This window comes from Aethalodelphis obliquidens, unplaced genomic scaffold (genome assembly GCF_003676395.1).
Source record: "Aethalodelphis obliquidens isolate GAN/ISIS:26980383/991018 unplaced genomic scaffold, ASM367639v1 scaffold23, whole genome shotgun sequence".
Taxonomy (NCBI): Eukaryota; Metazoa; Chordata; class Mammalia; order Artiodactyla; family Delphinidae; genus Aethalodelphis; species Aethalodelphis obliquidens.
This window is the reverse complement of record NW_020837967.1, coordinates 20,623,974-20,640,463: the sequence shown is the minus strand read 5'-3', so window position 1 is coordinate 20,640,463 and position 16,490 is coordinate 20,623,974. Positions and strand designations below refer to the sequence as shown.

The 16,490-nt window shown below is 40.8% G+C and overlaps 1 protein-coding gene across 3 annotated transcripts in view; it reads left to right on the top strand.

Moving 5' to 3' along the window:
• Window positions 1-16,490, top strand: part of ITGA8 (integrin subunit alpha 8) — a 181,185-nt gene that overhangs the window by 36,107 nt on the left and 128,588 nt on the right. For all 3 annotated transcript variants that reach the window (XM_027121954.1, XM_027121953.1, XM_027121955.1), the window contains exons 6-11: window positions 287-332; window positions 3,118-3,243; window positions 4,175-4,219; window positions 6,667-6,710; window positions 8,408-8,464; window positions 11,987-12,039. In XM_027121954.1, coding sequence (XP_026977755.1) covers window positions 287-332; window positions 3,118-3,243; window positions 4,175-4,219; window positions 6,667-6,710; window positions 8,408-8,464; window positions 11,987-12,039 — 371 coding nt within the window. The remainder of the gene's footprint in view (window positions 1-286; window positions 333-3,117; window positions 3,244-4,174; window positions 4,220-6,666; window positions 6,711-8,407; window positions 8,465-11,986; window positions 12,040-16,490) is intronic.

Below are 16,490 nucleotides of genomic sequence, written 5' to 3'. Positions count from 1 at the left end.
GCTTACCTGAGGCAGTGCCAAAAAACTGAATTTATATATTCTCAGGGGAGAGAATTTTACTTACCTAATTGAATCTAATTAAAATTATTTGATATAACACACTAAATAATTGAAAGGAATAAAAGGAAAGAAAATGACCTGCATGACTCAGATATAAGGACCTCTTTTAAAAATTACTTTTTATGTATAATTGTTAGAGCAATGCTTATGAACAATGATTTCTCACCCTTAAAAAAAAAGAAACTGTTTTTCTTTTCCAATTGTTGTTGCCGTTTCTGTTTTGTAGAACGGAGACCTTATAGTTGGAGGCCCCGGCAGTTTTTATTGGCAAGGTAGGTCCTGTTAGCAGAGAAGAAATGCCCATGGGTTGTTTCCAACAGGGAGATGAAACAGAAGTAACAACAAGTGTTGACTTTTTATTATGTTAATTTTATCTCCATATTGGTAGTTTCTCCAATGAAGGAAGCATCATTTCAGTTTGTACTTTGTGATATAAATGATATTTTAAAATACTGTTGCAAGTTAATTCCTTCATTCATCAAATGCTTATTGAGACCATGCCCGGCTTTGTGCTAGATGCTGAGGGTACAATAATGAGTAACCCGCAGAGGTTAGCATCTGGGGAAAGATGCAGGCATTAATCGAATACTCACAAGAGTACTTAAGAAACTCGAGGCATGATACTCACTAGGAAGGTATGTCAAGACGGGGCCATGAGAGCATAGGAGGCTTCTCCAGGGTGGCCCCATGCAGGTATGTTTTGTCCTCTGAACACTGGCTGACTAGACGAAATTACAACCTGGGCATTGCTTAGGGAGCCCTGAACCCAGGTGCATGATGGCATCTGCCCAGGGGGGATGACTTCCTCTAATTCTTAAAAAAGGTGTTACATAAGCCGGCATCAACCTTAAGGTCAACGAATTTGGAAGCAGCAACCCTGAACTGAGCCCTGAACCCCGAGTAGGAGGTAACCAGGCGCAGAGAGGAAGGGTTGTGTGAAAATGTTCTAGGGCATAAAGGAGCCCGGCGAGTTGAGAATGGAGGGAAATCAGGGGACTAGAGTTAAGAGCTGCTGAGTGGGATGGAGGGGTCCCACCCTCCCTGCAGGGCTTGCAGCCCCAGGTAAGCAGTTTTGTCTTTATCTCCAAAACAATGAGAAATCCCCGATGGTTGGAGTTTAAATGGATTGCCTGAGGTAGAATAAGAATGTGTTGTTTGTTCTGAGAATAATGGGAAACCACTGGAGAATTTGAAGCATGGGATGCTATGGTCGGGTGTGTGTTACACAAAGATCACGCTGGCTTCAGTGTGGAAAATGGATCGGGAGTTGGCCAAAGTGCAGTATCAGCAAACGAGTTCTAAGGTTATAAGCTAGTTTTAAGTCTATAAAGTAAACCAGCTGTAAGGTTCAGATGAAGATGTTTGCTTCTGAGTGGTCACAGTACAGACTGAGAAAGGGGTGGAATTTGAGAGATACTTCAGAGGCGGAACAAACAGCTTGGATGATGGTTTGGATGTATGTGGGTGAATAGGGAGGATGCCAAGGATATGTTTCTGACTTTTGTAACTGAATGGTTTTAGGTGGGTCCCAGTCCCTGAAATGGAGAAAGCTGGAAGAGAACGGGTTTGGAGTGGATTGGGGAAGGAAGATGATGAGTCTACTTTTGGTTATGTTGAGTATGAACATGTTTGAGATGTCCAAGACTTTTCACATAAGGATTTAGATGTATGGGCTTAAACTCAGAGAGGATATCTAGGCTAAATAAAATAAAAACTAGCATAGTGGTGATAACCAAAGCCGTGGATGTGAATGGGATGCCTAAAGAGAGATTACAGAGAATACAGACTTAATTTTGGCTGTAAAGTTTAGAATAAGGATAGAAAAGAACATGAGAGAGATGAATAGTTGAGTGAAGTTTTTTGGGTTTTTTTTTTTTTAATGGAGGAGACCTGATCATGTTTAAAAGGCCAATGGGAAAGATACAGGCGAGATGGATTTATGATAAAATTTTACATGAAATTACTGTTAAGCTTAATTCATACATATACAACTAGGAACATCAAATAATTAACCTTTCAGTCTTTAAACATTATTTTGCAAACTGGAAAACAATATATTTTATGCAGAGGATGGGTATAAAATAAAAGTGATGTGTTTAAAAAGATTTTGTTCTAATGCACTTGATTAATTTCACATAATTCTTTCCTTAGGTTGAAAAAAAATGTCTGATATAGATGATATGCTGACAATTAGCCATGTCAAGGGGATAGAGAGCATTTGTCTGAGACAGATAATTGAAAATTTTACTCAGTCAGTCTTAAGATTATAATATTTATAGAAGAACTAAAGGAAATAAGCAAAGGCAGTGTGTCTGTGGGAGCAGGGAAGGGGATATTTACCTTTAACCCAGAGAAAACTGGCAAATTCTACAGACGTTGTTCAGAAACTCATGTGTAAATACGATTGTCTTAATATAAGAACAGTCATTTCAGGCAAGGTCACTCGGAGATATTTACGGCCTGATTTAGCAGTTTTATTCTTTTGGAACTTCAGACAGAAGGACTGTGGGAATGTGTGAATTCCCAAGGAATAGTTTGGCTTTAAAATTAATATTAAATTTTAGTCTCTTGAAAGCATTCCTCCAGTTTTCTCCCAAAGAGCATGAGATCACACTTTTTCCTTAGATTTCCATAATAAGTATAGGAATGCAGAAAAGTTGTAGTGGAACATTGCTGGCCATCTTTTGGATCCATGGCTACCCTGTTATGGAGTATAATCTATAAAAATACTGAATCACTATGCTGTGTGCCTGAAACTAACATAATATTATAAACCAACTGCACCTTAATTTAAACAACAGAAAAAAATAAATGTTGTATGAAAACAATTACATAGTTCATCTTTGGTTCCTCTATCAGAATGGAAAGCTCTAACCAGCTGTCAGCAAACTTAGCCTGCAGTTCTAGAGCCAGGCAGGAAAATTCACTGTCGAAAATGCAGGCAACCTCATGACCATTTTCAAGGGCGTGTGTGTTGTTCAGACACCCTGTGTCTGTGGCGGAGAGGGCCCGCCTCTCATGTTCATTCAGCTAATCTATTCATTTGTTTGAACACAGGTCAGGTGATCACTGCCAGTATTGCAGATATCATTGCAAACTACTCATTCAAGGATATCCTGAGAAAATTGGCTGGAGAAAAGCAGACAGAAGTGGCTCCTGCTTCCTACGATGACAGTTACCTTGGTGAGATGCATTGCTCAAGACATTTGCGGTTTCTCAAAAGACAAGCATGTTAAATGTGGAGGCAAATTTTATTCCTCACTTATAATATTTGGCACCTTTTGCAAATTTTCTTCTCTTACTAGCTTCGAGTGGACTCTTAACTTTCTTTTCTTTTGATTCAGCCATTATATGTAGTCTCCATAGTTTCATAGCTGTTTTATAGGCTCCGTGACAATCTCTTGCAAATAAAATATTTTACCAGTCGTAGATACTATGTATTAGTGAGGATGCCCAGTACTACCTGGGCAACATGATGATGACCGTTTCCAGTTTCTAAAAAGAGCAAGAGACTTTCCAGTTGATAGAATGTTCTCAAAATTTATTACGTGCAAACCACACAATGCCATTTCATCACTATCGTTTGCCACCTTTGGTATCGTATCGGCATTTTGATTCCTTGATGAACTTCTAAAAACTGTAGTTATCTTTTATCACCTCGTCTCACTTTAGAGCCAAGTGAAGTTTGTGGGAAATCATCATTAAAGGTATTAGGAAGTAGGCCTTGTAGGTGATGAGAAATTGCAGAACCTGAGCACAAGAGATACCTCTCAGAGTAAGTATGTCTGATTATGATGAGTCAGCAACTCTTAAATGCAGCAGCCACCATTCACACGTCGAGGTGGGCAATGAAGCATTCCTACTTCTAAAAGGGACCTCAGAATCCGAAGGCGTTGCCAGGCTCAGAAGAAGCAGATCTAGTATGCTTCCAAGATTTAGTATAAATCCTGGTTTGATTAATTTTTCTCTTTGTAGAACCCTAAACTTTTATGTAATAGGATTTGTTGGCATTTCTGCACAAGGTACTACTATGGTAGTGCCTTCATATTTCTAGATACAGATCATTTGTAAAGGCTTCAAACGTGTGATTCGCTTGTTTCTTGCTTTAAAACAGGATATTCAGTTGCTGCTGGGGAATTTACTGGGGACTCTCAGCAAGGTGAGAAACATTGTTGAAATGAAGCCCTCTGTTGGATTGGCCAAAACATTCGTTCACGTTTTTCCATGCGATGTTACAGAAAACTTGAACGAACTTTTTGGCCAGCCCAATATAAAACACGGGGAAAAGTGCAGTGACCCAAAAAGCTCTTTTAGGACTGTGATTTTTAAACAATTCTGAAACTTTTAATCAGCCCTACATTTAATAACTCCTTTGTGTTATAGCCATTATGAGGCTGCAGGCCCCAAAGTTACTAGTGTGATGGCTGATTTTTTTTTTTTTAAACCAAATTCTGAATGTTTGTGGGAAATGAGAAGCCGTGGTTGCCAGGTATCTCACTTGGTATAATCCCCTTAGTCTTTCCTGTTTGGCAAGCCTGATCCCGAAATCAGTCAGCTCTGTTCTACCTGACTGTGGTCTGTTTTTAGGTGCCCCTAGTAAACGTCCATACCTGTGTCCAGGAAGCTGGAATGCGGTGTAAGGTCTACAATCTACTCAACACTCAACATCTCTATTTGAATGGTGCTTCCAAACTTAATAAGCTTATACCTGAACTCCTGATCTTTCCACTTAAACATGCTCTACCCTCCATCAGCTCCATCTCAGTAAGTGGCAATGCCATCCTCCGAGCTGCTCAAGCAAAAAACCTTGCAACAGCCTTGGACTGTGCTCTTTCTCTCACACCCCATCCATATCTAATCCATGAGCAAATGCTGCTAACTAAACTCAAAAGACAGCCAGGATCTGCCTACTTTTCACCTCCTCCACAGCCTCCGCTCTGATCCAAGTGCCCATCAGCACTGTGGCAATAGCCTCCTAACTGATCCTCTTTGCTTTCATCTTGGCCCTCCTGTGGTCTTCCCTAGATCCAGCAGCCAACGTGGTCCTTGAGGAAGAGAAGTCACGTGGTATAACTTCTTGGCTCCCAGTGATTGCCCAACTCATTCTGTCTAAAATCCAAGTCTTCACAATGACCTAAAAGACTCTCTTCATGAGGCCCCTATTTACTCTGACCTCAGCTCCCAGTCCTTTACCCCTGACTCCTTCCAACCACTCCAGCCACCCTGCCCTCCCTGCTGTTCTCTGAATACTCCAGACACACTTCTACCTCAGGACCTTTGCACATGCTATTCCTTCTGACTAGAACATACTTCTCCTAGATCTCCATAATATTTACTCCTTCACTTTCTTCAGGCTTTGGTAACATGTCATCTTCTTGCCAAGACCTTCCCTGACCACCCCAATAAATCATAATTCCTTCCGCCTCCCAATTCCAGCACTCCCAGTACCATTTTACTGCTTAGTTTTTCTGCTCTATACTCATCCCCTTCTAACATGACATTTGACTCTATTTTTCAAATTGACTGCCCCTTCTAGCTCAAGTATAAGCTCCATGAGAGCAGGGAATTGTGTCATTGCTCTGTGCTGTATCCTATGTTCGCAATGAACATTTATATGTTGATTGAATTAGAGTAAATTTACTACTGAAAAGTCCAACATCTAGGCCCAACTGGATCTTCTCTGATGATTAACGCTCCAACAGCATGAGCGTCCAACTCTGCTAGAGTTTATTACATCAGATAGAATTAATGCTAGAATTTGTGCTATACCTTTAGGACCAGGTTTGGGCGAAGGGAAATTTGAATGGAAGGGGACTCTTTTCCAGGCCCCCTTTCTTTAAATTAAACTAAAATGTTGACCCCAATGAATCAAAGGATAGTTTAGATTCATAGAAATGAGAGCTGGAAAGAACTTTGATAATCAGGCAGTTCCAACTCCCATCTATTGTAGGTGACTGGAAAAAATCAGTTTCAGTGATTGATCCCGGGTTTATGGCAGACCCAAGGACTGAAACCACTATTTCCTGAATCTAGAACCATATCACTGTGCATTGGAATATGCTCCCCGCTTTTCACCAGAGTTGCTTTTTCTACCTCTATTATTGAAGCTTCCCTTCCTCGCGTACCCTTGGCTGCCAGGTTGTCCTATAATTCTGTTCCAGGGGGCAAGACTCAATCATTTATGGTATGTGGCTTTTCCTTCGGTAACTGAAATTGTTTGAACACATTAGTGGGACAGGAGCTGTTACTTTGTACACTAGTACAAAAGACTAGTACGAAAGACAGTGAAACCTGGAGAAATCAGAGTACAAGGTTTAACTGACAAATCACACACAGATCTGAGAAGCCAGGCTTATGTTCTGGAGGCAGAAACACATGGAGAATGTGATGGAGACAGGTAAATCTCAAAGTACGACTTTGGGTCTTCTGTTTTCTTTCGTCTGTAGCAGAAGCAAAAGCCAGTGCGAAACTGTGGCTTCAAACCTCCATCTCTCTACAGGATCCACGATAGTTACTCATTTAAGAGGCACCCTCTTTAGCTGATTTGTTGTATAGCTTTACGGTGTACTATGCCACTCACTTTGTAAATGACTATTTCCATCACAGAATTGGTTGCTGGGGTTCCCAGAGGAGCACAGAATTTTGGATGCGTGAGTACTAAGAAGGCGTTACACGCTACATTCTCTACATATGCAAAGAAACATTTTGCTGCATACAGTTTTCAAATCTTTTTAAATGCCCTTTAATAGTGAGCACTACTGATCCACGCTTGTTTGCTTACAAACAGGGAGGTTAGATTCTTTTCTGATCTGGGTGCAGGATCAACTCCATAGTCTGTGGGACCCAGTGTAAAGTGAAAATGCCTAGCCCCTTGTTCAAAATGGTTAAGAATTTCAGGACAGTGACAGCTGGGCTATCCAAAGGGTGGGGAGGGCTCATCTGCATGTGGGACCCTTTGGGACTGACTGCACGGGTCACGTGCCCATGAAGCTAGCCTAGCCCTATGCGTGTGCATAATCTGGGAATAGTTGCAGAGGATCCCATTGTTGATGTGATCAGCATTTTAATATGTCCCATACGGTGGACATAATAAGGTCAATTGTTATTTCACTAGTGTATTAGTTTGCAAGGGCTGTCATAACAAATGACCCCAAACTGGGTGGCTTATAACAACATAACTTTATTCTGTCTCAGTTCAAGAGGCCAGAAGGCTGAAATCAAGGTGTGATCGGCATGGTCACATCCCTCCCATGCATGTAGGGGTGGATTCTTCCCGCCTCTGCCAACTTCAGGTGGCCCTGCCTTTCCTCGGCATGTGGGAGCTTCACCTGAATCTCTGCTCTGGTCTCCATATGGCCTTCTTCCATCTGTGTCTATGTGTGTCCTCTCCTCCTCTTATAAGGACACCAGTCATTGGACATAGGGCGCACCCTAAATCCAGGATGATTTCATTTCAAGATCCTTAACTTTACTTATTTCATCTACAGAGACCCTATTTCCAAATAAAGGTCACCTTCTGAAGTTCGGGATAGACATGAGTTTTGGAGGGATACTATTCAAACCCATTACAACTAGTTACCATAAAAATAGGAAAGGAAAATAAATCGATCTTATGAAACGAAAAACATATTTTAAATAATGTTTAAGTCTGGTAAACTTATAATATCTATAGATTTTAGGTTGTCTGGATAGAATTTTTTTTTTTTTTTTTTTTGTACGCGGGCCTCTCACTGTTGTGGCCTCTCCCGCCGGGGAGCACAGGCTCCGGACGCGCAGGCCCAGCAGCCATGGTTCACGGGCCCAGCCGCTCCGCGGCCTGTGGGATCTTCGCGGACCGGGGCACGAACCCGCGTCCCCTGCATCGGCAGGCGGACTCTCAACCACTGCGCCACCAGGGAAGCCCTGTCTGGATAGAATTTAAAAGGAATATTTTTGCTACATGGATAATACTTTAAAATTTCATTTTTTTGCAGAGAACCATAGTCATCAATTTCTCATAACAGCAAATGCACAGAAGTGAAACTTAGATTAAATTTTTGATTAGATCAATTAACTGACTATCAGATTAGGTGCTCTCAGTGTTCCTGAATTCATATTTCTCTACATCAGATTAGTAAGCATGCATTTTGTCTGAAAGGATCCCAGATTTCACCATAAACAAAAAGTTCAGTTGGATTTTTTAAAGATCGTTCTTTTGGGCTTATTTTATTTTATTTTATTTTTTACATATACAGCTAACCATTTATGACTCCTCACAAAAATTTTAAAATGATTTAAGTTAAACTTTTAAAAAATTGCTCCAATTCTATGCCAAATGATGTAACCTATCTAATTTCTATGATTTCAGGTTTCAATCATTAACTCTACAGATATGACCTTTATTCAGAATTTCACTGGTGAACAGGTGAAGACATTTTAGAATCAAATAATGAATGTCACTCTGCACTAACAGTATACTGTAATATGTTATTTATTCATTCATAAAATAAATATTTACCGAGCACCTACTATGTGCTGGAAACTCTTCTGAGCACTGGGAGTGTAACCAAGTAGCAGACAGACAAGATCCCAGCTCTCATGCAACAGTCCGGGGGAGGCTGATGGGGGGTGACAATTAAGAAACAAGTAAATGCCCACGATGATTTCAGAAAATGATAAGGGATGTAAAGGCAGAATATGCTCCCTAAAAGCCCAAAAGCCACTAACTGCTGAAATCCAAGAGCAATCCTGTTATGTTGCGGTCCTTATGTAGTGTGCGCGGTGATGAGTTCTGAGTACCCGCCTTCCCCCCGAGAAGACACAGGCTTCTTGTAGGTTTCACATGTTGGTCAGTCAGTGGGTCTGGGCTCTGCCTTCCTGTCCTCACAGTGACTGGAACCCTCCCCAATCCCAACATTATATGGAAGATAAGCTCTCTGGTTCTGGTCCCCTCCCCGCAGGGGGTAGGTATGGCCCCGTACCCACTGTCACTGGCTGGGGTCTTATTATCAATGGGTCAGTTGCCTGCAAACAGGCTGCTGTCATCCTCCTGACGTAACACGGCCTGAGGTCACACTTCATTCACTACCCTGGGTTTCCTGGGTTTTTGACCTGTTGAAATCTGTCACATTTCTTTAAAGGATGAATGTGATACTCCCATCTAAGGGAGCCAATCGTGAGTTGAATTCATTTCTCTGGTCAACCAGTTTCCTTTCCTAACCACCAACCCAGGGTAAGGAGCTTCTAGCAAGCCTCACACTTGACTCCAGCCAAGTTACATCTTGGCCCACGGGATCCCAGGAGGATCCAGGTTTAAGATCCTGAAATGCTCAACTCTTAGCTACACACAGAAATTCGGAATCATATATTTGTCGAGCAAATAGAGTTTTTTAAAGAACACAGAGCATTTTTGACATTTCCTCCCCCAAATTGGGGCTTTAGTCTATCCGTTACTGTGCAATTTTCAACAAAGCATTTAACAATGTCCCTCATGGTACTCTTGTGGTAAATATAGAGATATAAGGCTGTGATGATAGTGAAGTTGGGTGGGTTTATAAATTTTGAACCATGATTCCCAAGTGGTGACAATTAATGGTTTAATGGAAATCTGGCAAGACTTCTCCTTTGTCTTTTCATTTCATTTTTATCATTCAAAGCTCTTTAAACATTGTTAAATTTGGCCTTTCTGTAACTTCTCATCTTCAATACCACCTAGTTCTGCAATCTTGAACCTCAGAACTTAATACATAAGTGATGAAATTCCTCTGAGTGAAGGCCACACAATGCCACCCAGGAATAAGAATTTCACCGTATGTGTTTGGAATAGAGAAACGAGGTGGGAGAACTGAGTTATTGCATGAGGCAGTTAAATGAGGCATTCATCTCCTCTGCAAAGAGTACTTTGCACTGGCACCCATGTCTTAGCCCATGGACTACTATAATAAAAATACCATAGACTGGGAGGCTAAAGCAACAAACATTTATTTCTCACAGTTCTGGAATCTAAGATCAAGGGGTAGGCAGATTTGGTATCTGCTGAGAGCCTGCCTCCTGTTCACAGCCGTCTTCTTGCTGTGTCCTCACCTGGTGGAAGGAGGGCTAGAGAGCCCTCTGGGGTCTCTTCTCTAAGGGCACTAATCCCATTCATGCAGGCTCAACCCTTCGTGACCTAATCACCTCCTGAAGGCCCCACTTCCTAATACCATTATATAAGGAGTTATGTTTCAATATTTGAATTTGGAGGAGGGGAGGCATAAACAATCAGTCTACGGCAACTGTATATGTTTGGAATAGACAAAAAAGGTGGGAGAATTGAATAATTGTGTTACACTTGGTAACTCATCTATTTTTTTCCTCTGCAAAGAGTATCTAGCACCTGGCACCTACTCTGAGCTAAACACTGGTCAGACAGGGCAGAGAGAAGAATGAACAACACAGATGGAACTCTCTGCCTTCTGTGGAGCACACTTTCCAGGGGACTGTAGGCTGATTAAATTTGTAGGTGATAGGAAGCTAAATTGGCTAAATCAGGGGTCCCCAACCCCTGGGCCACGGACTGGTACTGGTCTGTGGCCTGTTAGGAACCAGGCTGCAGAGCAGGTGAGCAGCGGGTGAGCGAGTGAAGCTTCATCTGTATTTGCAGCCGCTCCCCATCGCTCTCAGTACCGCCTGAGCTCCACCTCCTGTCAGATCAGCAGTGGCATTAGATGCTCATAGGAGTGTGAACCCCACTGTGAACCGCGCATGTGAGGGATCTAGGTTGTGCGCTCCTTATGAGAATCTAATGCCTGATGATCTGAGGGGGAGCTGAGGTGGTGATGCTAGCTCTGGGGAGGGGCTGCAGATACAGATCATCAGTAGCAGAGAGGTTTGACTGCACCGAGACCACAGTGAATCAATTGCTTGCAGACTCATATCAAAACCCTATCAGTGAGTGGCAAGTGAAAACAAGCTCAGGGCTCCCACTGATTCTGCATTATGGTGAGTTATATATTATTACATTGCAATATATTATATATTGCAATGTAATAATAATAGAAATAAAGTGCACAATAAATGTAACGTGCTTGAATCACCCCGAAACAATTCCCGCCCCCCCCCCAACCTGGTCGGTGGAAAAACTGTCTTCCACGAGACCAGTCCCTGGTGCCAAAAATGTTGGGGACCGCTGAGCTAATGCATTGGATGGCAGAATACGGAACTGAAAAATCTTGGCAAGCTAAAACTATTGGCCACATCTGAAGAGATTATAAACCTTGAAAACATAGGTTGAAAACAAAAATATAAGAGCTAGAATGTAGAAAGATTAGGCACACTGGTTACACTCAGAAAAGACTTAGAAACCTCAGCAGACGATAAACTCAATATGAATTGATACAGAGACGTGGTTTACCCTCAAATTAAAACCTTTTTATGCTTCAGTGATATAAAGAGTTCAAAGCAGAGGGTGTCCATCCTACTTATCTTCTCCTGTCAGTGTGTTCATGGGGTATCATCTTTTCTTTGGTATCCCATGTTGTATCCCTAAGAAAGATGGGAAGCCAACCTAAAACATTTCCATAGGAGATTTCACATGGAAATGGAATTAGATTTATTCTGTGACATTCAAGATTGCAGAACTAGGTGGGAGCATTAAGGACCAGATGTTACAGGAGGACCAATTTTAGCAAAAAGTATTCTAATAGTTGTATCTACAAATTGAATGGGCTTATTGTTGAACATCTCCAGAGGATGTCCGAGCAGATGTCATGGGTGTTGTGAGGGACATTATGCATTAGGTCAGGGGTTAAACTAAATGACTCTAAGACTCTGTCCATGTCCAAGGGTCTATGAATTTAAAGGCAAAAATGTGCTGCAATGTGGCTAATCTTTCAGGGAAAATTGAGAGATGACTATAAAAATGACTTTTTGAGCACAAAATATATCATCTTATGGTTTTCCTTTGCAGATGGCATCTTACTTTGGATATACAATTGCAGTATCAGATGTTAACAATGATGGGTAAGTTTGTAAGAACTTCCTCACTCACCAGATATTATATTCGTCCTTAAAGATGTTATATTTTTTCCTTCATGAAATAGATCCTTCCATACTTCCTCAACAAGATCGAGGCTCTCTTGTTTTAACTTTTTTTTTTAGTCCGGGGCAAAAGGATACATCTACTAAAAACTTCTCTATCATCCTTTCTTATGTCTTTACCACATCTGCCACTTCTAAGACAGGACTGTTTCACTTAGTTTTATCTTTGATTTTATGAACTAAGCAGTCCTTGGCCACTTGACTTCCATAGCCATTGAAGAATCTGCTCATCTGCCTTCACCCTTTAGCACATGATATTCATAAAACATTTGCACATAAATATTTCTTCTCCTGACAGTGCTTTAACCAACATACTAGTGACTCCCATGCAGAAGATGAAATAATAATATTATTTTTTTCAGTTTATGGCAGTAAATTATAGTTGAGCTTGGATCAAACAGCATGATAAACTGTGGTTGTATTTAAGTTATTACTTCAAAGAAAATTGTTATTAAGCAGCTCTCTGATCCACGAAAAGCACCTAACTGACAGATAAGACAAATGATTAAATAAGAAAACCAAAAAATTGAGATGAACTGATTATTCATCCAATAAATATTGTTGGAGCACCTACCATATGTCAGGCATTGTTCTTGGGTGCCCAGAATGTAGCAGTGATTAAGGAAGAATAGGTCTCTGCTTTCACGGAGCTCACATTTCGGTAAGAAGCAAATATCTGAAAAATGTGAACTATGTTCCCTTATCTGGGCTACGTCATGGATAGACATTAGCTATGACCTCTACATAGCTAGAAATGAACCTTATTTATTATGCGGTACCGTATGATTGGAGATAAATTTGCTAACTTTTGTACCTTTTGGAAAATAGCTTATTATTCTTTCATTCAACATATATTTCTTGAGCATCTTCTACACACTAGCACTGTTCTAGGTGCTGGGATACAGCAGAGAACAAAACCGAAACCCGCCCCCTCATAAAGGTTATACGGTAGTGTTCGGGTGGGAGCTACAGATAAAAAAATAAATAAGTCAAATAAAGATTATGTTAGATGGTGATGAGCACTACGCAGGAAAAAAACAAAAACAGAAGGCCGGAAGCAATCAAGATGTCCTTTAGTAGGTAAATGTGTAAGTATTCTGCGGCCCATCCAGACAATGGAATATCATTCAGTGCTAAAAAGAAATGAGCTATCAAGCCATGGAAAGACATAGAAGAACCTTAAATGCTATTACTAAGTGAAAGAAGCCAGTATGAAGAAGCTTCATACTATATGAATCCACTAGATGACATTCTGGAAAAGACAAAACTATGGAGACAGTCAAAAGATCAGTGGTTGCCAGGTGTTAATGGTGGAAAGAGGGATGAATTAGGTGGAGCACAGAGGCTTTGTAGGGCAGTGAAAGTACTCTGTATGATACTGCAAGGGTGGATTCATGTCATTATACATCTTTCTAAACCCACAGAACGTACACCAGCAAGAGGGAACCCTAATGTAATCTGTGGACTTTGGGTGATGATGATATGTCCATGTAGGTTCATCAGTTGTAACAAGTGTACCACCTGGTGCAGGATGTTCACAGTCGGGGAGGCCTTGCTTGTGGCAGGGGGTATACAGGAACTGTCTGTACTTTCTGTGCAATTTTGCTTTGAACCTAAAACTGCTCTAAAAAATAAAGTCTATTAATGAAACTTAAAAAAAAAAAAACAGAACGGGGATAGAAAAAAATTGGGAGGGATGCAATTTTTATTCAGGTAAACAGGGAAGGCCTGGGTGTTAGGTTAGGTGAGGGAGCAAAACACTATATGGGGAAGAGTGTCCAAATTCCCAGCGGAGCGGGGAGCTGCTGGCATAGTCAAGGAATATCAAAGAGGCTTGGAGAGAAAGTCTGTGAGCCGCCTTACACAGCACCACATGGACTCTGCCATGGATAGAATGAGTCTGTTTCCAAGAAGGACACATCATCTTGAAAACCCCTGGAGGAGTCTAAGCAAGGGACTGGCCTGCACCCACTTTGGTTTTAGCAGCCATGCTCTGTTCATTGGGTCTCCATGGAGTGAGGCCTTCTGGGAGCCCATTGCCATAAGCCAGGCGAGGCAGGACAGTGGCTTGGACCAGAGCAGTGGTAGGAAGAGTAGAACTGGTTGCACTCTGGGTCTATTTTGAAGAACGCAAATCTTATCCTGGATAAGATCTGTGAATGAAATCTTATCCTGGATAAGATCTTATCCTGCAGATAACTGAAAATGAAGTTGCTTTAATCTTCAGCTGTCTGAATTGTGGAAAGGAAGTAACAATTAGGACCACCACTCAAAGTGAGCAACCTGGATGGACTGTATCTGTTATCAGAGCCTTTTAGTCATTTAGAAAGAAAATGGTGGAGGAAGAACCTGAGGTCCAAAACATGGCGTACTGTCCAGATACAGGAAGCCCATTCTTTAGTGAAAACAAAAAGTCCGACACTGACCCCTGGGATAAGTTAGACACATCTCCTTCAACAGATAACAACACGACACGCATGAGGGCTTCTCTCCTGGGAGCCAGGCAGCATTTTTTAGGGCACAGATCACCCAGTGTGTTTCGTTCTGTAGTTCACTCCCTTTTCAATCCTTTCAGCTTCCCCCCCAGTGTCACAATATGCCCTGCAGGGCACCACGACCTTCCTGAAAACACATTCATTCTAGTCTAAAGTTTTGTGACAACGTTTATAGGACTTTTTTTTTTTTTTTGCCACATTAAGAAAAAGAAAAGAAAACTTGTGAAAAAAGGACCTCATTGGTTTCAAACATAGGAATTTTCCAGTAATGATTTGTTCTTTCTTGATGTTCTTCAAAATTGCTATGCACATCATTTCTTTTTATTGGGTAGTATATTCTGAATTCTTTAGACTGCATTGAAAAATACATCTATTATCTTAATATTGTCATTCTTAAAGAAAAAAGTACCTATAGATTCTCAGTCTGTATATTGTTTGCTGCTCTAATTACTTAGATGCAACGTACATTCATGTTCCCATAATCAATGAGTGTGCTCTGGAAGCCACTGAGAACATTGCATCCCAAATAAAGATAGAGAACTCACGTGAAGTCTGAGATTACAATAATGCATATATAACTTGCCATCATTTTTGCAGCACCTGTTTTTCTAGAACAATCACTTGATATTGTTGGCTTTCAGATAGACACAAATAGGGAAAACATGGCATCTTGTGTTTCTAGGTTTATACTTGATCCCAGGACGGGGGGCCTGAAAACCACTAATTACTGTGACAGCCCATGTCCTCACCTCCTGGAGTGGATATTCATCCCCAGGGCAGGTACAAAACAAGCCATCAGGGCAGAGACATAAACCTGTAATCCCTCAGCAATCTTAGCAGAAAGAGGAAACAAAGGCAGTAAATCATGCAGTGTCAGTGACTTTTCCTAAGCTCCTGTGATGGCTCCACGCCAGGACACGTGTGGCCTTGTTTTGAGAAAGAATGCTTTTGTCATTCTCAGTTTCTGACAAGATTTCTATCAGGGACCCTAAGGCTAGAATGGGATTTGCAGCAAACACAAAGCTCTATCTCAAATAAAGTTTTCCTGGATATAAACCTCAGGTGGTTAGCAGTTTGAAATGCAGAAATCTCGATTCTCCATTGAAACAATTGAAGAACTTAACATGCTATTAAGCAATCACATTTTATCTTTATCATGAATGATTAGCAGACAGTGTTTTTATTTCTCTCAAAGTACCTTTATGTGTAATAAGTCTAATAGCAACAGGACAATCTGTACTACAATCCAATGAAACTACCTAAAATTCACCAATGAGGAAACTGAGACACAAAAGTCAAGTGACTTGCCCAAGAGCACACACTAAGCAGGGGAAGGTCTTGATTAGTTCACAGAACTTTTGCTGACTTACCTTATAAATTTTTTGTTCACTTATATACAGAGAACTCTTTACTAAGCTCTATAAAATACCTAGTAGGAAACCATATATATAATTGCAGTCTTCAAGGGTTTAAAATCTGTGAGAATTCAGAATTTTTAATCTAGTAAGTGAGTACAATGACTGACATGCCTCTCATTTACTTTTAAAAATTGGGAAACAGAGAAGTTAGTATACTTGTCACTGAAGAAATCCAATAATAACCTGTAAAATAGTTTTAAAATTAAAAACTATGTATATTTAAGGTGGACAACATGTTTTGATATACATATACGTAGTGAGATGATGACTGCATTCAATCTAATTAACGTCTCCATCTATGTGATTCATCTGTATCAGCCAACTGGGTGGTCCATCCATCACATAGTTACCGTGTGTGTGGGGGGCTGTCTATATAGTAAGAGCACCTAAGACCTACGCTTTTAGCAAATTTCCAGTATACAATATAGTATGATTAACTACAGCCACTATGCTGTACACT